Source organism: Muntiacus reevesi, chromosome 4, assembly GCF_963930625.1.
Source record: "Muntiacus reevesi chromosome 4, mMunRee1.1, whole genome shotgun sequence".
NCBI classification, from domain to species: domain Eukaryota; kingdom Metazoa; phylum Chordata; class Mammalia; order Artiodactyla; family Cervidae; genus Muntiacus; species Muntiacus reevesi.
This window is the reverse complement of record NC_089252.1, coordinates 37458070-37480240: the sequence shown is the minus strand read 5'-3', so window position 1 is coordinate 37480240 and position 22171 is coordinate 37458070. Positions and strand designations below refer to the sequence as shown.

At 46.5% G+C, this 22171-nt stretch overlaps 1 protein-coding gene and 1 long non-coding RNA gene across 3 annotated transcripts in view; one reads left to right on the top strand and one right to left on the bottom strand.

Annotated features, from left to right (window-relative positions):
- LOC136167652 (uncharacterized) overlaps nucleotides 1–4088 on the bottom strand; it is a 51914-nt gene extending 47826 nt beyond the window's left edge. For both annotated transcript variants that reach the window (XR_010663104.1, XR_010663105.1), the window contains exon 1: nucleotides 3653–4088. This is a non-coding gene — a long non-coding RNA (uncharacterized lncRNA). The remainder of the gene's footprint in view (nucleotides 1–3652) is intronic.
- A 100-nt stretch (nucleotides 4089–4188) lies between these two features.
- Nucleotides 4189–10183, top strand: TMEM200C (transmembrane protein 200C). Its single transcript, XM_065935152.1, has 2 exons — nucleotides 4189–4674; nucleotides 7566–10183. The coding sequence occupies exon 2, from the start codon at nucleotides 7665–7667 to the stop codon at nucleotides 9444–9446; it is 1782 nt and encodes a 593-aa protein (XP_065791224.1). The 5' UTR covers nucleotides 4189–4674; nucleotides 7566–7664; the 3' UTR covers nucleotides 9447–10183.
- The last annotated feature ends 11988 nt before the right edge of the window (nucleotides 10184–22171 follow it).

Below are 22171 nucleotides of genomic sequence, written 5' to 3'. Positions count from 1 at the left end.
GCTCAACCCTGGGATAGTGGTTTTTTTTCCCTGTGGTGATGCCAGAAAAAGGCTTTAAAGTCCCTTCTGTGAACCCCTGAAACGCCCAGTCTGAAGAATGTCCTCTTGGTTGTGTTTTTGCAAACTCCTACGCTGACTCTAGAGTGACTTGAGTTTGCAGTCTGGGTTCTCCAGCAAACTGAAATGAAAGGGCCCTAGTAATTGCAAAATGAGTGAGGTGGCGATGGGGAAAGGGCTTTCACCCCCGCCCCCCTAGAGAGTGGGCTTCTTGAGTGACACTGAGCCTGGGCCTTGCGGGCCATGAGGGCAACGTTGCTCAACTACAATAGCCAACCCCGTAACCCCATTTCAGAGTGATTAGGGGTAGGGACCTCCCACGTCAATATTGGTGAACGTGACCAGAACCTGAGAGGGAGGGTAACAAGGCGGGAGAAGAGTTTCAGACTACCAAGGAGGATGGCTAAATGTAATGAGTGTTAAGGTGAAACTGAAAGTTGCTCAGTCGTGTCCAACTCTTTGCGCCCCCCAGAATACTGGAGTGGGTAGCATCTCCCTTCTCTAGGGGATCTTCCCAACTCAGGGATTGAAGCCAGGTCTCCTGCATTGCAGGCAGATTCTTTACCAGCTGAGCATCAAGGGCAGCCCAAGAATACTGGAGTGGGTAGCCTATCAGTTCTCCAGCAGATCTTCCTGACCTAGGAATTGAATTAGGGTCTCCGGCATTGCAGGAGGATTCTTTATTAGCTGAGCTATCAGGGAAGCCCAATGAGTGTTAACCACATGCTAAACATTAGTGAATGTGAACTAAGCTTGTTAATCCTCACAATATGCTGTGAGGCAAGCATGTGTCGTGATTCCAATACATATGGGGAAACTGAGGCAGACCACTGACTTAGTCGATTAAATTCCGTATTTAGTGTGTGGAGGACAAGAACTAGTTCTAGAACACACACACCCAAACTACCTGTTTCTGCAACTGAAAAACCTGAGAGATCAGAGCGTGGGGAGAAGCAGGAATCACAGGGCTGCTGACACGGGCAAGCCTCTCCCACTGCACACTGTTATCCTCTCTCCCTGTTCGGTTCACATTCACCACTAAGGACCCCGGCAGGCTGCCTACCACCATATCTCCTCCTGAGCCCCCCGGGATATACAGGCAGGTGAGCCAGTCCAGGCTGATGACATGACCAAGGGAAGTAAATGGATTGTGAATTACATATATTACATAAAGGTTGTTTTTAAGAAAGAGCAGACGAAAGGCTTCAGTTCAGAGTTTAATCCAACTAATCTAAGCTCATACTGTTCTTTAAAACTTTAGTTTAGTTAAAACTACTCAATCCTAGTCTAGGATTGACTAGTCAAACCAGTCAAACCTAAAGGAAATCAACCCTGAATATTCATTGGAAGGACTGATGCTGAAGCTGAAGCTCCAATACTTTGGCCACCTGATGTGAAGAACTGACTCACTGGAAAAGACCCTGATGCTGGGAAAGATTGAAGGCTGGAGCAGAAGGGGATGATAGAGGGTGAGATGGTGGGATGGCACCACCAACGCAATGGACATGGGTTTGAGTAAGCTCCAGGAGATGGTGAAGGACAGGGAAGCCTTGCCTGCTGCAGTCCACGTGTTCACAAACACTAATTCAAACACGACTTAGCAACTGCACAACAAATTAAGCTCATCTTTTCCCTCTTCTTTTTTCCCAAGGCCCTCACTTCTCTCCTGCTGTCACATGTACTGAATGCCCGGCTGAGCCCTGTCCTACAAACACTGGTGAACAGTTATGAGTAGGTAGTCTTCACCCTTCAGTATCCAGCAGGGAGAAAGAGGGGGTGTCCCACAATCTCTGAAATCACCCCAACTGAACAGCCAGGGAAATCAGAAAGAAAATAACTCCAGAAGGGCTGAGAGCATCATTGTTCCTTTCAAAATAACCACATCACTTGCAAACCCGTGGGAATGTATGTTGATATGATATTACAGAGAGGATAAAGGGCTGCACTAAACAGATGTGATCTGATTTCCTCTGATACCCTGAGCTGAAAACAAAGAAAATAACTGAAGATGATACACTCAGGTGAAACGAAACAGTTCAAAGCTCCAAAGAACTCCAGTTTGGAAGGAAGCCTTTGCATAATAAACCATGAATCTTACTGCAGTCATCCACAGAAGAAAAGTATGTCCCAAGGCCTGTTTGTCTAGAAAAGCATTCTTTTCCTTTCTCCTTAAATCCCTCAGATGAATTTTAACTGTGCCAATGACGGCTACCATTTCTGCTGAAATTTGAAACTGTTAATGGCTTAATCCACCTCAAACCCTAATGAAGTTCTGCAATGCCATTCCTGTTTACACAGCTCAGCAAACAGAGGCCAATGAGGATAGGAGTTGCCACCCGTGGCCCCTGGCAGCCAGTTGTGTCATGAAATCAGATCTCAGAGCCAGTCTTTGTGCAAATCACCAGAGTATTATTGGGATTCAAGAAGTCTAAAGGGCTTCTCTGATGGCTCAGTGGGTAAAGAATCTGCCTGAAATCTAGATGTTCGGAGCCAAAAAAAAAAAAAACACCTTGAAAATGACTACTAGATCAAGTGATTTCTCCTTTGCAGTGATTTTTCTAAAAGGAAACAGTCTGTTGTGGAACTGAAAACTTTCCCTTCATTTTGACTTGTTTTCTAGTGTCTCAGTAGGAACAGAGGTAGAAGGAGGTGGGCTCTGATTACACCATCATTATCCAGCTTCTTATTTGCTTGGAAAGGGAGACATAAGCCACCTTCCAAACATGCAGATGCATGGTTTCCTTTGAGGAAATATTTCTCCTCCATCCCCTCCTGCCTCCCCACCGTCTCCACATCCACCTCACACCTCAGTGTCCACATTTTCGTCTTTAAACCCATAAATGTTTGGTCTTCATTGTTCTTTTTGCAAAGTGCAAGCTCTAGCATTAAACACAAGAGGATGCCGTGTACCTTGAGGAACAATCTTGTCCCTGACACTGCGGGCAGCAAGGCCCTCCTGGGTGGGCTCCGTGGACCCTTGAACAAGCAAACTCAGAATGCACAACAGTCTCCAGCCCCCCACCCCAGCAATATATTTCTCTCTGGGCCCCAAAGTTCAGACAGCACCTGCTCTTCTGCTGCTTTCTTCTTGAACCCTGGCTGCCCTATTTCAATAGATAATTGAAATCTTTCTTACTTTCTTCTCAATTCTCCATGGGGAAATTCCACTTTGAAATGCTCGCTTCCCTGTCATTTTTACTTTACAGCTGAGAGGACAGGAATGAGCCAGGAAACAGGACTCCTCTCCCCCTCTCGCTTTTTAAAAAATGACGTAGAGAGTTTGGACGGCCTCCCTCCCCCCACCTCCCCTCTCTGCTGCTAACCCTGATTCTTGGAGAATTGTAGTTTTCCTTTGCAAGCTTGCTGGTGAGCGCGCGCGTGTCGGAACAGGAGGGACTGCCAAACGAGAGCCCCGGAGCCGATTCTAATCTCCGATGAGCCCCAGCTGCCCGAGTCCGGGGGAGCGACCACAAAAGCCCGGCGGGGCTGGAGCGCGTGGACAGCGGACAGCGGCGGCCACGAGCCCCGCGGGGCGCGCGGCGCGGCGGGGGCGGCTCCCCTCGGCCCGGCCTGACTTCGCTGGGGGACAACTTACTGTGTTCGCTGTGCGTCCACACTGCCAACTCCCGAGTGGGAGGAGGGAGACAGACCAGGCTGTGTCGTGTCCACGAGTAGAGGCAACAAAAGAGGAAGAGAGGAGAGGGGAGGCGGGGAGGCAGGAAGGCAGGGAGACGCGGGCGCTACCCTCGGGCGTCGATGGGAAGCCCCTCCGGGAGCAGCGGCCCTTCCTTTGGGAACCCTCCGGCCCGCGGCTCAGACAGGTAGTTGGGAGGGAAAGAACAAAGCTCCAGCCCCGGGCAGGCGGCGGTCCCGGGGCGCCCCAGGGGCGGGGAGGGCCGAGGCTGAGGCGCCCCGCGCGCGCCCCGGGCCCGGGCCCCCTCCTCCGCCTCCCCTCGCGCCTCCTCGCTCCCGGGGAAGCGGTTCTTCCGAAGGGACGCGCGCCGGCGGGAGAGGAAGTGTGGTGAGGGAGACCGGCGAGGCGGGGGGACGGGAGCCGCGGAGGAGGCGGGAGGTGGGGCGGGGCGGGGGGCGGGGGGCGGGTGCGCCCCCGAGCCGCCGAGGCGGGCCGGGTACCGACTGCCATCCTGCAGCGATTTCCCTGTGTCATGGCTCCGGTCTCTTAGCAACCGCCGCGGGTCCGGCCGCCCCGAGCCGCTCTCCCCGCCGCCGCCGCCGCCGCCGCCACCGCGGGCTCAACTCCACCCGGCGGTGCCCGGCGCGCACCAGCCGCACAAAGAGGCGCGGGGCCGACCAGCAGGCAGGGCCGGACTAGAGGCCGGGCGGCGGGGAGAGTGGCTCTGGGCGGGATGCGGGATGCAGAGGACCTGACACTTCTTGGAAACTCCGGGGAATGGCTCCCGCCCCGGCGCCGGAGAGGGATGCGCACCCGGGGCTGACGCTCGCCCCCGCCGGGATGCTGAGCCGCGCGCGCACCGAGGGCCCCGCGGCGCTGTCCCCGCGCTCCGCCGGCGGCTCCGGCTCGAAAAGTTTCTCCATGGTTCCTTTGTGTCGCCCGAGCGCCCGTTCGCCGGCCCCGAGCTGCCCCCGTCTTCCCGGGTAAGTGAGCGATATTCTTGGCTTCCAGCGCTGCCATCTTGAGCCGTTCTGTCCGTCCCCCCGGGCGCCGCGGCCCCAGCCCCCGGCCCCAGCCCGGTTCCCCCGCGCGGGGGTTCGGGACACTCGTGTTCCTGGGCGGGCTACGCGGCACGCGCTGCCCGTATACAAGCGAGTTCAGGATTGCCCTCACTTTGCTCCCGCCTGGCTTCGTTCCAGAGGAGGACTCCCAGCTGCTGCACTCATGTGACTCCAACATAAATAAGCAGACCTAAAAGGAAGGGCAAGGGGGGCTCGCTGCCCTGCCGGGGAGGGGCCGGGGGTATTGAGGACCCGGGCAGGGCAGGGCGCTGCCAGTCCTGTGGGCTCGGAGCCGCAGACACGGAGTGGGGCTTAATCCATCACGAGCCGAGAACTTGAACGTCTCTCTTGGAAGCAGTTGTATTTTTAGACATCCCTCCTTTCTTTTCCCCCAGCCTCCATTCCTTTGCCACGGAAAGACCAGCACCAGGCAGTAAATTGCTAGGGTGGCCGAGCTCGAATGCTAAGTTTGGTTTCCTTCATTATGCACGAAGAAAACCTCCAAGGTGGTTCTACCTCGCCATCTGACCTTTGTCAGTATTTCCCCGTCAGATGGAGACACGCTATAAAGGGGTTCAGGCTTCAGCAGAGCTGAAGGAATAATAAACTAGGGAGTTAATTACTAGCTATTAAACTAATTTTAAAGATCTTCTGTAAACGATTGTTGAAATCCATTCCAGTCTCCCTTACCTTGTACCCGGAGCCAAAGCTGCCTTGTGAGGAAAAAAAGCATGTGTGGACCTTCCTCCCCCAAGACGTCCAGCGTCCCCATCAGTGCCCAACAAAATGTTAGCCCTTCTCTTTTCTTTGGGAGAGCCACCTCGCCAATTGAGGCTGCCTTTGCTTCTAAAATGTCTGGCTCCCCAATCCTTCTTAAGACAATCACTCATCTCCAGATTATTACATTAAAGATGCTGGAGTTTGGGTATCACTTAAAAAAGCAGTCTTTGCAGTTACAACTACGTAATAAATATGCTTATTTGGAGGGAAGGATAGACAGTAAGCCACTCTGGTTTCTGTTTGGGGTTGTTTTGTTTGTTTGTTTTTCTCAATCTCTGCTTACTGGTGCAGCTCCTACCTAAAAAACAAAATTCAAAGGGTTTATAAATGTATTCTGTCCACTAAGCTCTCTCTCACCTACTCAGTGTTTAACCCCTCTCTAGCCCACCTGACATTCCTTCTTACTGAAAGCCAACCAAGTTCCAAGGAGATACTGATTTGCAAACATTGTAAATAGCTGATTACCATTTGCTTTTCCACCAGTGGAGAAATGATCCTGTCTTGATATGATAGAGGGGATCAAGGGGCAAAGCTGTTCACCCAGGCACCAACTAAAAGCAAAATTCTACCTGAACAATCCCCCATTTTCAAAGGGCAGTTTATTCTAAAACATGAATTATTTTATAAAGGATATAATTCCCAAAGGTTTGTGAGTGATATCTAAGCCTTCCGATTTCATACAATGCCCTTAATTTTAGCATCTCTATTATAGGAGGGAACACAACCAGTGGAACAGAAAATGTGTTACTCTGGGGATCCAGCAGGACTGAAATTTTTAGAAGCTGACAGATATCCACAGAGTTGCATCTGTGTCGTTTATCTACCCAGGGCTTTATTATAAACCACTAAACTTCCTGTAAGATAGTCCACTGATTGTTGTCCCCCCCTCCTTTCCTAAAAATGACCTCATGAGAAAAACATGGGAACAGCTCTCCCTTGGGAGATCCTACAAGCCATCATTATTATGTAGACTGCTGTACCTAGTTAATTGCCTCCTTATTTGAATATTTGGATTCTTCAGAATGTGCTGTTGGCACATTATAAAGGGTCAGAAAGCTATGATGGCAGGTCTCTTCTCTTTTTTTTTTTTTTAGATTGGAATTTTCCCACATGAGAAAAAGATCTTTCTCTTGGAGATGCTGGGAGGACTGCTTAAATTCCCTGATGGGCTCTAGCACATGATACCTTTAAGGGAGTTCCTCTGAGGGAGGAGAAGAGGCCAGAGAGAAAAGCGCAGTTACATAACCTGTTACCTAAAACTAAATATTCCACCCCAAGAAGCTGTCCAGATGTTGCAGGAAAGAGATGAGGGAAGGCGCTGTTAGAAGGATCAGCTTGCTTGGAGCTATGAGAACAATGATGGCTTGGAGACAAGTTGGTGAAGGAATTCATGGTCGGAGTACTGACATAGCTCTCAGGTGTTCCTCCAGCCGTGAACTCTTTATTAATTACCTCGGGTAAATAAGCCGTCTGCCAGGATGTGACTTTTCATTTCCGTCCAGTGAAAGGACTTCCTTTAGTCTTTATGAATCGGTAACTTTTTTGACTGTTTCAGGGACTTTGAAGGCCCCACAGACAGACAGACCCTCCTCTGTTAAGAGACTTGGAAGTCTGGGGCGCCCCCACTTGGGAGACCAGGAGAGCCCGTGCCCACGAGCGCTGAGTCCCCACGTTAGTTTTCACTCATGGTCAGAACTCCGTTGGCTGTCAGCCTGGAGCTTTTGAAATGAGCACTGCTGGAATAGTACCTACAGTGTTTGGGGGATGGGGGAGTAAAGAAGACGTCCTCTCCAAGTGTTTTTAACCGTCTCGGATCAGTTACCGCAACAGTGCTTCTCGTCCCTAATCTACTGCCCGCACCCCCTGGTCTCCACGTAGGGCACTCCTGTTAGTGGGTCATGGCCTCGGGATGTGGGATGGAGGGGGGGGGGGGCGCACACGTGTTGGGATCCCGGAGCCGGACTATGGCAGAGCGCGTGGGATGTTGCCGCAGCCAAGCCTACACCCTCTGACTGTCTTCCTCTGCTTTGTAGCAGGAGGAGGTGGAGGAGCGGCTAGTGGGCAGCTGGTGCCCCCCCTGCCCCCCGCACAGGCCTCCGGCCCCGGGTTAGCCCTACTCTCCACCGCTCGCTATGATCGCCACCGGCGGCCTCCTGAGGATCTCCGCCCGGAAGCAGGACCCCCTCCGGCCCCCGGGCCAGGTCCCCAAGCGCAAGCGGAAAGCCAAGAGGAGGCGCAAGAACGACGTGGTGGTGGTGAAGGGCAAGCTGAAGCTGTGCTCCGTCTCTGGACTCATCGCCCTCTGCGGGATCGTGGTGCTGCTTGTAGGCATCGCCCTGGCGGTGGTGGGCTACTGGCCCAAGGCCAACGGGGCCCACCGGGAGGGGGCTAAACAGCCGCCGTCGCCGCCCGGGGGCAGCGGCCACCGCGTCCCCTCTGTGACCAACAGCAGCAGCGGGGGCAGCAGAAACCGGTCCAGGACCCAGCTGGGGCCTCCGGAAGGTGTCACCGCCAGTTCGGTGGGCGCGCCCAGGAGCACGCCCCCAGCACGGTCCCCCGCCCCCTCCCCGTCGTCCTCCACGTCGGTGGGCTTCTTCTTCCGCGTCTTCTCGGGCTACCTGCACTCCGACAAGCTCAAGGTCTTCGGGCCCCTCATCATGGGCATCGGCATCTTCCTCTTCATCTGCGCCAACGCAGTGCTCCACGAGAACAGGGACAAGGAGACCAAGATCATCAACCTGCGGGACCTCTACTCCACCGTCATCGACGTGCACAGCCTCCGCGCCAAAGACCTAGCGGCCGCCGCCTCGTCCTCCGGCCCCGCCTCGGCGCCCCCCGGGGCCGCGCCGCTGAACGGCTTCCTGGGTTACGTGCAGTCGCGGAGCCTGGAGCTGAAGCCCGGGACCCGCGGCGGCGCCGCCGGGGACGCCTTCGGGACGGCAGCGAGGCTGGCCCGCGGCGCCTGGCCCCACCCCGCGGCGCGGGGCGGGGGTGGCGGGGGGACCCCAGACGCCGCGTCCCCGCCCGACCTGGCCTCGTCCCCGCGCCGCCCGCGGGAGTCCCCGAGCCTGGCGGAGGCCGTGTACAGCATCTACCGCGAGCGCCCGGGCGTGGCCGGCCGTCGCCGGGCCGCGAGCAGCGGCAGCAGCCCGGCGCCCGGCAGCCCCGCCGAAACCTGGGGGCGCCCGAGCACCGCCAGCTCCCTCGTAGGGTCGTCGCTGAGCGCCTTCGCGCTGCTGCCCCTGCCGGGGGACCGCGACGGGGACGCGGGGGCCGCGAGCCGCGGCTGGCAGCGGCCGCCCGGGGAGCGCGGCGCCCGGGAGATCCCGCTCGACCTGAGCCTCGCCGACCTCCGGGGCGGTGCCCGGGGCGGCGCACGCTGGGCGCCCCGCGAGCCGGAGGAGCCGGCGGCCGCGCGCGCCGCCAGGGGGCAGGGCGGCCGCCTACCCAGGACCGGCAGGCACGCGGCCCTGCGGCGCCGCAGCACTAGCGGGCTGCCGGACTACCGGGCGGCCCAGTCCCCCGAGCCCCCGGCCGCCTCGCGCAGCGCGGACCTGGACTCCAGCCTCCCGGAGCTCGCGGCCTCCCCGGAGCCCCCCGCCCGGCCGGACTCGCCGAGTTCCCAGTCTGATGACCCGTCCGGCAGCAATAAGGGCTACACTCCCCTGCGAGAGACCGGCACCTCCCTGGAGTCGATGGGGGACCTGGGGGCCGGTGGAAACCCAGACGGGGAGGACGCCCCCGCCCCGGGGCCGGAGCAGAGACCCCCGGAGGATCCCGGTCAGGAGGCCCCCGAGGCCGAGCTCTCCCAGCCGGTGCAGAGGCAGTTTACAAAAAAGGAGAAACTCTACATGATTTCCCGGTCTCACGCCTCAGGGGTCGAGGACAGAGAACTGGAGAGTGCTGGCATTTAGCAAGAGAGAGAGAGAAGATAGGAGAAATGCCCGCAGGAAGCAGGGGGTTTATCCGCGGAAATCGCCCACTACCCAAAGAGCTGCAGAATGTTAGCCTTGAATTGCGTTCACGAGATTCCTGTAGATAATTCCAAGCAATTTTTTTTTTCAAAGCAAACTAGTCTTATAGGTCCGATGGTGATTGTATGTTCTCTGAAAACCAAATGTATTAAAAGGTCAGCAATCTAGTCCTTAGATAAAATTCTCTTAATTTTCTGAGGATCAAAATAATATATTTTTGACAGTAAATGTGCACTTTACTCCAACTTTTTTTTTTTGGATCTCTAATTCCCCTGACCTGTACTCTGCCGCTGGTTTTGTCCCTAGCTGCTCGTGAATGACAAGCTTTCTTCCTTCTGTGCTTTTGGGGAGCATAGAAGGGTTTGTCTCAGTTCTCTGAGAACTGATTTTACTCAGTGAAGTCAAAGCCAAAAGCATGAGTTTGTCTGAAGAGATCACAGTTCCCTGCCCCACCCCTGTCTGTTCATCCCACCACCCAAAGGCCTCTTTATTTTTGAAAAGGGTATTTACATTTTGCTACTAGGGTATCTCATGGAGACTAGGGGCCAGCATCAAGTGGGACTGTTACATTCCTCAATTCACTATATCAAGTACACAATACTTTATGGAGTATTATCACACCTGTACTGAAAATAGCATTACCATGAAAAAAATCTTTTTTTTAATAAAACAAGTTTCCAAACAAACAGTTAAACATAATATTGCCTCCTTTTGCCTCGTAACTAATACTTTAACACATGTAAAGAAAGCATGGGGCAGTTCAGCTGGTAAACCTAAGATATTTGCTATATAATTACACTACTACTGTGATTCAGCACCATCCTCGGTCATTTCAAGCATATTTTTAACTTTTAAATACAGAATAGAATTGAACGTTTGGGAGCGTCTCTTTGAAATGAAATATTAAATTAACAGTAATTTTCAACAATGCTTCTAGTTTACCTTTAGGATTAATCTACAGAGTACCCAGGCTTCATGTTCTCTTGCCATCCTCTTGGCAGTTAGCTATTTGATTTTTGCTTTCAAATTCGAGGTCTTGAATCCATGGCCTACATAGACTAGCAGGTCATGTTTTAATAATGCGGTAGGTTGTTTATGCCTGATATTATTAAAAGTCAATTAGTTAGTGTTCAAGACCAGTAGACAAACACAATAATTAGTGTACCAGTCTGATGTCCTCTCCTATGGAGGGTGAGCTCAGCCTGTTGGGAATGGTGTGACTTTTTCTCAGCTTCTCAGAGACAGGTTCTCTAGTTATAGGCAGCTGAGGCTAGCATTGCAGGAATTTAAAATATAGATTTTCAAGGAAAATCTTGTCAAAGATGCAGTCCTCTTGACCCCCAGGGGTGAAACAGTGGGTTCCGGGGACAGGATACAGACTCAGGGGTGAAGTTGGACCCCAGCTTTGGGCATTTGCTGGCTGTGTAGCTATGAACAAGTCACAAATGTTGGGTCTCTGTGATCTCATCTATAAGAGGGGGATAACTAGACATACCAAGGGCTACTCCAATGGCTCAGTGGGTAAAGAATCTGCCTACAATGCAGGAGACACAGGAGACGAGGGTTGGATCCCTGAGTTGGGAAGATCCCTTGAAAAAGGAAATGGCAAGCCACTCCAGTATTCTTGCCTGGAGAATCCAATGGACAGAAGAGCCTAGTGGGCTGTAGTCCATGGGGTCGCAGAGTCGGACACAACTGAGCGACTAAAAACCACCAGACATCCCACATAGAGCTATGAGGGGTGGGACGAGGAGGTTATGTGGACAGAGTCCACGTTCATTGATTGAATGCTTGGTTCAGAGCAGTACTCAAAGACAGCAGTTACTGAGACTGTCATCATGATAACTGTCTGAATGTATGCTGGAGGAGAGTGGGCCTCCCTCCCACTAAGCTCTAGAAAGCCTGGGCTCAAATCTGGAAGATCCACTTACTATCTGTGTAACCTTAGGCAAATCGCTTAATCCCTCTGGGCCTCTGGTGGATGATATAATCTCTATGATTGCCTTCAGCTCTAAAAGCTTTACTTAAATTCAGGGTATTTGTTTTGTCCCGGATACAATCCTATCATATTTGCACAGACAACTTTGCCAAGTGAACATAATACTTTGTCAACTCCATTTAGTGTCACATTCTGTGATCAATTTTTAAAGGACCTAATTTACTCCCAGATTGAATCTGCATTATGCTCATAACACACTTTAAAACTGTGGATTAATTTGTTTGACTGTACCATAGAGCAAAAGTGAGTTTCCACTAATAAGACTGACAAACAAAACCATACCTTCAGGTAGTGTTAAATTTCAAGTCTCAATTATTTTATAGCCCTTAACCAAAGTATTTAAAAATTTCCTCATTTTTCTTCTCAATTATCTTACACCCTGGGTACTTCATATACTGAGAGAATCTGATGAGTTGTCTAAAAGGAAAAACATTCTAGTGCTCAAATGCTGTTCCTAGTCCTCAGAAAATATACCATCAGATGTTTGTTTAGCAAATAATAAACCCACAGCCGCTTAGTTTGACTAAATATGGGTGGGCAGAACATTCATATCTTATAAACTTCAGAAAATTCAGTCCCACCAATTGCCTGGACTTAACAACGCTGATTGCCTCATGATATTAATCAGATTAAATAAAAACTTCTAGCTCACATTGATCTGGATACAGGCCCTCTGAAATTGAGTAACTTCAGCAAACTAATTTAGCTCGGTATCAAGTCACATCTCTTTTAACTACTGAGCAATTTAAATGGATTTTTTTTTTAACCCGGAAATGAGCCCAATTTTCCAAATCTTGGGAGGAGCTAGGCTGTCATCAGACCTCAGAAGGAATCCTCCGCAGTTACGATCATAGTGGTACATGATCCTTCCTGTTCACAGAGCAGAGATCTTCTGCAATAATAATGTTAATACTTTCTATGGACCAAGTTATCTTCTGTACACTCTAGACATTGATCTCAGTAACTCCCCACTCAGCCCTCACTCAGCTCTAAAGAGATAGGGTTATTATTACACCCACTTTACAGAGAAAGACACAAGGCGTGATGGAGTATTCACCCAGGTTACACAGCTGGTGCCCGGTGGAGCCAGGATTTACAAAGTGTTGAGGATTATCTCTATGTGTTGGCATATGCCAGGCTGAAGCTGGCATTTCTAGAGACCATCAAAATATTGTCTATGTTTTTAGCATCCTGCTTGATTCCTTTCTGGAAACCACTGTTGGAGATATCCGCGGAAGAATCAGAATGCACAGCCAGTTAAAATCTTGACTTTGCATTTAAGTCTTCAGACTGGCACAGACAAAGCTGTTTTAAAGTCAACTTTGCAGCATTTGTTGAACAGATCTTAAGAGATGACAGAATCAGCCCCCCTCCTTTATTTATACATGAGGTCACTAAGAATTAGAAAGATAGAGTCATTTATTCGAAGGCAAACAGCGGTGGCAGGACTAGAATGTTAAAAGAATTGCAATAATTGGCATATGCATTGCCCCACATCCTGAATTTCTGTCAGACTACTCAGCATCTCTGGGTCTCCATTTCCTTCTTCAGACAGTGGGAATAACAACTGTGCCCCCCCTCACAGGACTGGATTAAATGAATTCACACCTGTGCAGAGGGCTTACAACCACCTTGGAAGGCAGAGAGTATTATAAAAAGTTTTTAGAGCTTTATTTAAAATAGAATCAACTGCTGAACAGAATGCTTTCATATGACCTTCCTGTTTATTAACAAAATAACGTTAGGTTTGAAATCTGGAGAGTAAGGCAACATGGCATGGTGGCTGGAAGCCTGACTTGGGGTTTGGTTCGGAACACGGGACCTGGGGCCCACATCTGTTCAATGGAAATAATCTTGGAATTAATTATTTAATTAAAACTACATAAACTAACATCCGTGAAGGACTTAGAACAACTCCTGCCACAAATAAACCTTTGGTAAATGTTAACTACTGTTATTAAAGGCAAAATAGAGAAAAGTAATTAGTAGGCTAAATTTACTGCTCAGTTGTTAGGGACAACCATAAACTTACTATACTGGAAAAAAAAATCTGCATAATTTAGACATGTTAGAAAAAAGAGAATTTAAAAAGTGAGCATGGAGGTCCCTGCAATGGCCCCCAATAGACCATGGGATGAATGAGCACCGGATGTGTATTCCTCATGGTCCGGCATCATAATATTTTATGACAAGCAATGACTATGCAAACCAGCTTACTGGGCTGGTTTTGGCCACCATTATTTCATTTCCATTTATCGTGGGCTGGTGACATCAAAGAGGCCAAGCTAGCCCCTTCCCATCCCTCCCACCCCCATGGTCCCAGCCCCTTTCTATGAAGGGAGTCAGCATGGGAGAAAGTGAGGAGTCGGTGCTTGTGGATTTTCAGAACCATGTCAACAACAGTTCTTTATAACTAGTTTTTCTTGAGTCATTTTGTGTAGTTTTTAATGATGGAATTTTGACACATTTTTTTTAGAGAACTTAAAAAAAATCTCCTGCCAATCACATTAAATTAGAAACAAAGTATGAATGTGCATTTTAATCAGAATAGTATTTTTGCCAAGATATAAAAATATAAATATATACAAATACATTTTACAGTCACATAAGGAATAGGATTGATCTTCGTGGGATTTGTTTTCTGTAGACTCAGGCCATTGTCTGATTGATTGATTTAGGACACAAAATCATGGGTGAATATTTAAATTTTTGAATGACAAACTCTGAAAAGCATCCTAAGGCTTTTCTCCCTTCGTTTCTCTTAGAGAAATCATCTTTTAGGTCCTCTCTTCAAAAAGAATGACTTCCATTTAACAGATATGAAAATTCTATGTGCTATAAGTTACCAGCTTCCCTGGTAAAGAATCTGCCTGCAATGCAAGAGACCCAGGTTCCACTCCCAGGTTGGGAAGATCCCTCGGAGAAGGGAATGACAACCCACTCCAGTATTCTTGCCTGGAGAACTCCATGGACAGAGGAGCCTAGTGGGTTATAGTCCATGGGGTCTTAAAGAGTTGGACACAACTGAGGAACTAACACTTTCTGTTAAGTCACCACGAACTGGGGAGTCCACTTGTCCTAGTAATTTTAGTCAAACAGCCGCCTGACACCTCCGAAGACTTGAGGAGCAACCTCTTCCGGCGTGCTCATTTTCTGTGGTAGGTCCCTCTGGGCAAGAACCACAGCAGGAGCTATAAATGGCCCAACCCTGGGAATTTAGGTTGCGTCCATGAGCCAGAGTTCTTTCACGTTTCTAGCATCTCGGATATATTTATTCAAGTTTAAATGGGCTTCCAAAAACCCTCACCCCAGCAACAGTGTCAGCCTGGAATATGGCCCTATACAGCAAACAGAATGTTTGGCTAAACCAGTACTAAGATAATAGGTTTTTGGTTTTTTTTTTTTTTCCCTATGCTCATAATGTTACTGTCAAAAGGCTAAAAAAGCTTAAGCACTTCCACCTAGAGCATCATAAAGCCCATGCCCTGTATCAGCACCTGTGCCACTTTACCTGAGCTCCTGATCCTACACTGTGGCCAAGGCCACTAAGGGTGAGACGGTTGACTGTCAACCACAAGAGAGGAAAAAAGTGGGCAGATCCAGGTGTGGAAGAGGTGACATCCTGCAAAAAGACAGAAAAGATAAAGTTAAGCTGGGAAAGCTTTTCTGTTTCACAAAGGAGCACTTAGTTACACTTGTTTACAGATTATTTGTATGTAGCCAAGTGTTTTAAAATGAAACATTATGGTAACTTTTCAGTTCAGTTCAGTTGCTCATTGGTATCCCACTCTTAGGGATCCCATGGACTGCAGCACGCCAGGCTTCCCTGTCCACCACCAACTCCCAGAGTTTACTCAGACTCATGCTCATTGAGTCGGTGATGCCATCCAACCATCTCATCCTCTGTCGTCCCCTTCTCCTCCTGCCTTCAATCTTTCCCAGCATCAGGGTCTTTTCCAATGAGTCAGTTCTTTGAATCAGGTGGCCAAAATATTAGAGTTTCAGCTTCAGCATCAGTCCTTCCAAAGAATATTCAGGACTGATTTCCTTTAGGATGGACTGATTGGATCTCCCTGCACTCCAAGGGACTCATAAGAGTCTTCTCAAAACACCACAGTTCAAAAGCATCAATTCTTCAGTGCTCACCTTTCTTTATAAGCAAGTGTTTTAAAATGAAACATTGTGCTAATTTTTAGTCCTTAGAAAATACTATTTCAGCAAATGCATGGCTGAATATTTTCCCATATTTAAGAAATTCAAACTAACCATGTATTATTGAAATTAACCCACTTGATACTAGGGACTGCTAAATGTCTAATAATGTTTAATAATGGAAGGAGAGAAATGTATCTGCATATTTACAAAGAATTGATTTCTGATGAGAAACTCAAGTATCTTTAAACTATATCCATGCTTTCAAAGGGAGAAAGTACACAAGTTGTTGTAACTGGTCTGTTAGGTCCATCTAAGCCAGACAGGCCAAAAAACTACTTTGTCTCAATGTAGGACTTTGGCCATTGCTTTATGTGATAATTACCTGACTCCCATTTTACATAGCTTATAACTTAAGAGAAAACAATTTCACCTGTAGGAACAAACGACTTTAGCTAAAGCCGCTGTCCTCTGGGTAACCAAATTCATTTTCAGATCAGTTCAGATTTTTAGGGCTTCTGTGGTCCTCAGATGGTAAAGAATCTGCCTGAAATGCAGGAGACCTGGGTTCTATTCCTGGGTCGGGAAGATCACCAGGAGAAGGGAATGGCAACCCACTTCAGTATTCTTGCCTGGAAAATCCCATGGACAGAGGAGCCTGGCGGCTCTAGTCCATAGGCTGCTAAGAGTCAGACATGACTAATCAACTAACACACACACATAGGAGGCATGTAGGCACTGTGCAAGGTAGGAAGGCTGGATCTTATGAAGCAAACACAATTCCAGACCACGGGGTTTGCGATTGTGTTATTGATACAGGCACATGACCAGTCATTTCAATACAATGTAAGAAATATGAGCACTATGACATGGACCCTGCAGCTGAATCTCAAGAAACCAAGAAAGTGTCAACTGGTGCAAAAAGGTACAATAGGTGTATCAAACAGCGGAACCAGCCTGAGCAACTGTGTAAAGGCAAAAATGCAACTGAACAAGCTAGATTGTCATAACACAACATCACAACATAATGTGTCTTTTCCAGAGAATCCCCCAAATTGCAGAGAGCAACCTGTTTCAAAACAATGAAAAACAACAACAAAACTATCTATGTATGGGGTAGGTTGACAGACAGATATCTCCTTCTATAAGTAGTAGAAGCATTTTGGGGATCAAGATTAAAATGATTTGGGCATTAAAGTGCTCAAAAAGTATATTCTATACCATCTGGTATTTATTAGACATTTAATTTGGTTCCCTGGTGGCTCAGATGGTAAAGAATCTGCCTGCAATGCAGGAGACCTGGGTTCAATCCCTGGGTCAGGAAGATCCCCTGGAGAAGGGAATGGCAACCCACTCCAGTACTCCTGTCTGGAGAATCGCCATGGACAAATAAGCCTGAGGGTCTATGGGGTCTCAAAGAGTTGGACATGACTGACTAAGCGCACGCGCGTGCGCGCGCACACACACACACACACACACACACACACACACACACACACACACACACACACAGACATTTAATTATGCCCTCTTTATAACTGACCTTGACCAGCAGGGCTTCTCCCCTACAAAGAATCACTACATGGAACTAATCATATTTTCATTGACCCTAAGCTTTCTTTATGGAGAAGGAAATAGCAACCCACTCCAGCATTCTTGCCTGGAGAATCCCATGGACAGAGGAACCTGGTGGGCTACAGTTCATGGACTTGCAAAGAGTCGGACATGACTTAGCAACTAAACCAAGCTCTCTTTATGAGCAAAACTGCTGAATCATATAATGCTTTACAATAACCATTTATCAATAGTTTAAATGTTGAAGTCCTGGATATCACTTCTCTCAGTGTGGTAGAGGGGGATAAGACTGGGATGGGCTCCAGCAAGGTGGATAATGTCATGTTTATCACCATGCCCTGAGCACTGGGGCCAGGACTGGAAGCATGAACTCAGGGCTATTTTATCAAGGCTGCAGGGTGCTTTCCAGAATCCAGATGTGACAACTGAACGTACTTCTACATTAATTTGCAACATCAACTATATCGAAGCAAAAATAATTTATCTTTGTTAAGAAAGCATCCCATTCCTATTTTTTCACACCCACGTTCATAGCAAAGCAAAAGATTACCTAGCTGTTCTGATGCAAATAAGAACAAGATAAATCTGAATATTCTTTATGAATTGGCACCAGAAGGCTAAGCTTTTAAATTTCTAAGTAGCCAGTCACTTGAGGATAGTCACTGAAACCAGATTCATCCAGAATAATGGTTTGGCACAGTATAAATGCAACCTAATACTTCATTTACACATAAAACTGCAAACTAAAAGATTGGGGGGGGGGGAATCTACTTTTTCAATACAAATATTCTAATAAAGTAAAAAAAACAGTATTATTTTGTTTGAATTTCTCACATTTTGATTTCTTTTGAGATCTTTATAGTGGGTAAATGGTCAAAACAAAAGTATAAAATGTGCTCTTTTCTCTAATCCATCAAAGTAAGAATTTTGCATTACAGATCAAGTTCAACAGATATTATCAACTGCAGTGTCATCATCAGAGCCATTAAAGAAATCTTTCAGAGAGATATATTTATTGGTAAGAGATTTAAAATTTGAAAATACTGGGAGCTAAAATGCTATAGTTAATATGGCCTGGCAAATGATGTCAGGAAGAAAATAGAATTCTAGATAGAGCAAGAAAATTCAAAAGACTAATTTGGTGACCTAAATGCTAATCCTTCTGCTTATATAACCACACATCTCAATGTGTTTGGAGCACAAAATATTATTTCATCGCTCGCACATTTTATTGTACAGTTCCTTCCATTTGTATTCCTAACTTCATTTTATCTTTATGCCTAGGAACATTTCCTGATTTATTAGTCTTGCTTGGGATTACTATCTAAGGGGAAAAAAGAATGCATTTATAATGAAAGTCATAATAATAATAACACATATGATAATAATTATAATAGGCTTAAAGGAACCCAAAGATTAATCTGAGTACTTTACTAATAATATAGTAATTATTTGTGCCCATTTTAAAAAATGTCTTCTCAGAGAGTAAATTAAATGATATCTTCTTAAAACACGTGCTGCCAAAACACAATTAAAATGCATATTTGCAACATCTGCCTTTCTTAATACCATGAACGTTGGACCCTAAAAACTTTCTTTTATTTTTATCATATATTCTAAGTCAAGATTTAGGGGTGGATGCTTTCCAAGATTTCTTTTATTATAAAGTAAATGAAAAAAGAAATTTAATAATACTATAACTGATTTTTTTAAATGCCAGCTTTGATTAAGTCAATAGCAATTAAACATAACACTTACAAATAAATTGAACGCAGAATCTGGCTAGCCTGTGAGGATGAATCATCTTCAATGGAATCACCAAATAATAGTAAAAAAATAAGTAAATAAAATGATATAAAAAGAAAAAACTTCTTTCAGGCATGATTAGGGCCATGAGTAAAAATAATCCAAGTTGATAAGTGGCAATTTCTAATGCAGCCTAATTTTAGAAAATTATTTGGTGATTGTATAAATGTGACATGCCTGAAAAATGTTAATTAAACTGGTTTTACACAATGGTTGAGATGTATAATTATTTAGCCATGCTCTCACAGTCATTTGGAAGGAAACTGCAAGTTCCAACTCTAAAAGGCTCTTATGGGTTCTAAGCCCTTGGAGCTGGTGGTTGAACGCAAAGCCTTTTCTATCCCCTGAAAATGATGAGGTCCCAGAAGTGTCGCAGTCATGTTTCACTCATCTCTGATTTCATTTACTCATGTTAGGAAGAACAACATTAACAACAATCAGGTCTAACCTTAAATGCTTTCTCTCTTGCCCAGGATCATTTAGCATACTTAATTCATGGAAGAAAGACAGTGATAAGGTATTAAACCAGGTCTCAGAATAAATAACCCAGCCATCATATCTCTTGATTTATAAGAGTTCTGTGCAATCCATCTTCAGGGCAGAGGAAGGGGGGGGGCGGTGGTTGAGAAAAATGAGCCTGAGGAACTCTTAAAATCTGGGGTATTTGTGCCATTATGTCCTGAAACTGATATGAATGCCTGAGACTGATGTCTGGGTCTTGGCCTGGAATTACAGAAATGAAATGAAAATTAGGATTGATGGTAGAATTATCAAGTAGGAGGATTCCTGGGTCTTTGAGTAGAAGAAGTGACAGTGGAAGGGAGATCTCAGATGTGTTCATGTGTGTCCCTGTGGTCCCGCTACAACATGGACCAAGGTCATGTTTGCAATGTACTTGAGATCATGTTTGCTCTACCGTGAGATCTATGGACAAAAACAGCATAGCCAGAAAACCCTTGCTTCAAGCAGATAATAGTTCTTATGATATAGATGGCAACCTTAAGAAAATCATGAAATAGCAAGACTTTATTTCTATGTCACAGAATACTGTCGCAGCCCAGGCTTAGGAGAAATGGTGCTCATATTTATAAGTAGTAAGGTAGATATGTAAGACTCCATGGCCGCTTCAGATACTGTATTTTTATTTTCCTATCAAGTAGTGGGTATTCTCCTTACGCATCCTATGGTCACTATTATGAAGCTCAGTGAAGACCTAAATGCTTTAGAAGCTCTGGGCCTTGCCAAGTGGGCTTAATGAAACTAGAAAGAAGCCCTGAAAGTAAAACAAAGCAAACAAATGTCAATTTTACAGGCCCTGGAACTGATTGCAGACCAAATTTGCATAATTAAATTAAAATAAAATAGGAATAATTCATTATGCAACTAACTTGCTCAGTTTGAATAGACAGGATTTTTTTCCCCCTAGACTCTAATTAGAAAATTCAGAGATGGTCACAATATATTTTGAAAGAGCTCATTTAAGATTTGCTAGGGAGAGTATTTAAAGAACTCAGCGTGTCACACTGAGAACAGTCACTGGTGGGGATCACACACTTGACATGAACTTGCTTTTCTCTGATTTAGCCTTTCTAGAACCAGTCTATGAACTTCTTGAATTTCACGGCGGAATATAATCCTAAGCAAAACACAGCAATGGTTAGATAGCATCACCAACTCAATGGACATGAATTTGAGCAAACTCTGGAAGATAGAGGAGGACAGAGGAGCCTGGAATGCTGCAACTTATCGACTGAACCACAACAAAAACACAGCAATAGCAACACACATTTTATCTTATAACACTATTTCATGCACTTCATTTAAATAGCATCAGGAACATTCACTTCAATTCTGGTTTTCCATAGACCACAATAAAAGGTTCAAGGCTGGGTCTAATTGGCATAAACACGGTGGGAATTTTACCACTGTTGAAGGATGAATCATCTGATTTAGGTTAAAAACCATCTATCCGGCTTTATCCTTATTGAACACCTACATTGATCCTTGTGAAATCTTCCTTGAACTGCTTTGTGCTAGAATTACTCTGGTGAGCAATTCCAAAACCATTTTCAACAGGAGAGTCAGTCTTTAAAATTTATCAACACCCCATTTTCAGTTTGCTTCGTGTAAAATCACTTTCTCATGCTTTTATCCCTAGGTGACTCAGAGAGCTACAATTTTGAGCTACAATTTTACATTTTTCTGCACCTTGCTCCCCCTACCGTTGAGAAGATGTCTGTGCTCCCTAAAGTAAAAATAAATGCCACGTTTCAAGGTATTCTATGCTTTTTCTGTAAAATTAGTGCCCTGCCCGGGTGCCCCTTGGTCAAAATGTGAGGCAACCTAGATAATAAACATTTCTATCACTACTATGCCCATCAACATCCATCAGCCCACTCTGTAATCTGTAATCTTTCTGAATTCTTTAATGTAGCTAGGTTCACATCCTGACCGTGTGAACAGACATCCACTGCAAGGGTCACTAACAATTTTTCTTGATCTATGTTACTGAGGCCGATCACATTTCCCATCACTGTCACTTTTATTTGTCCATTTATTCTACAAATATCTATCATAAATCGTGTTTTCAGACCATGTGATTAACAGAGAAATATGAAAAGGATGCACTTCTTGAGCTTGGACTATCATATTCCAGTGGCAGACACTGACATGCAAACAAATAGATTTAATATGTGACAAGTGGAGTGTAGCCAGGCTCCAGTCCCTCCAGGCTCCCCTGTCCATGGCATTTCCCAGGCTAGAATACTGGAGTGGGTTGCCATTTCCTTCTCCAGAGGATCTTCCCAACCGAGGGACTGGACCCAGGTCTCCCACATTGCAGGCAGATTCTTTACCATCTGAGCCACCAGGGACTATACATATACATATGTGTATATATACATATAATATCCATTGTTAAGAACATGCATTTTCAGCTCTGAGCTAAACCCCCAAATTTTTTCACCTGCAAAACTTGATGACAACTGTACCTACTTCAAAAGGTTTTCGAGGGAAACAAATTACATAAGGTATATAAGGCCCTGTGTCTGGCCTATAGTTGGTGATCAATAAATGCCATCTATTATGACCAATCACCTGATAGCTTCCCTGATAGCTCAGTTGGTAAAGGATC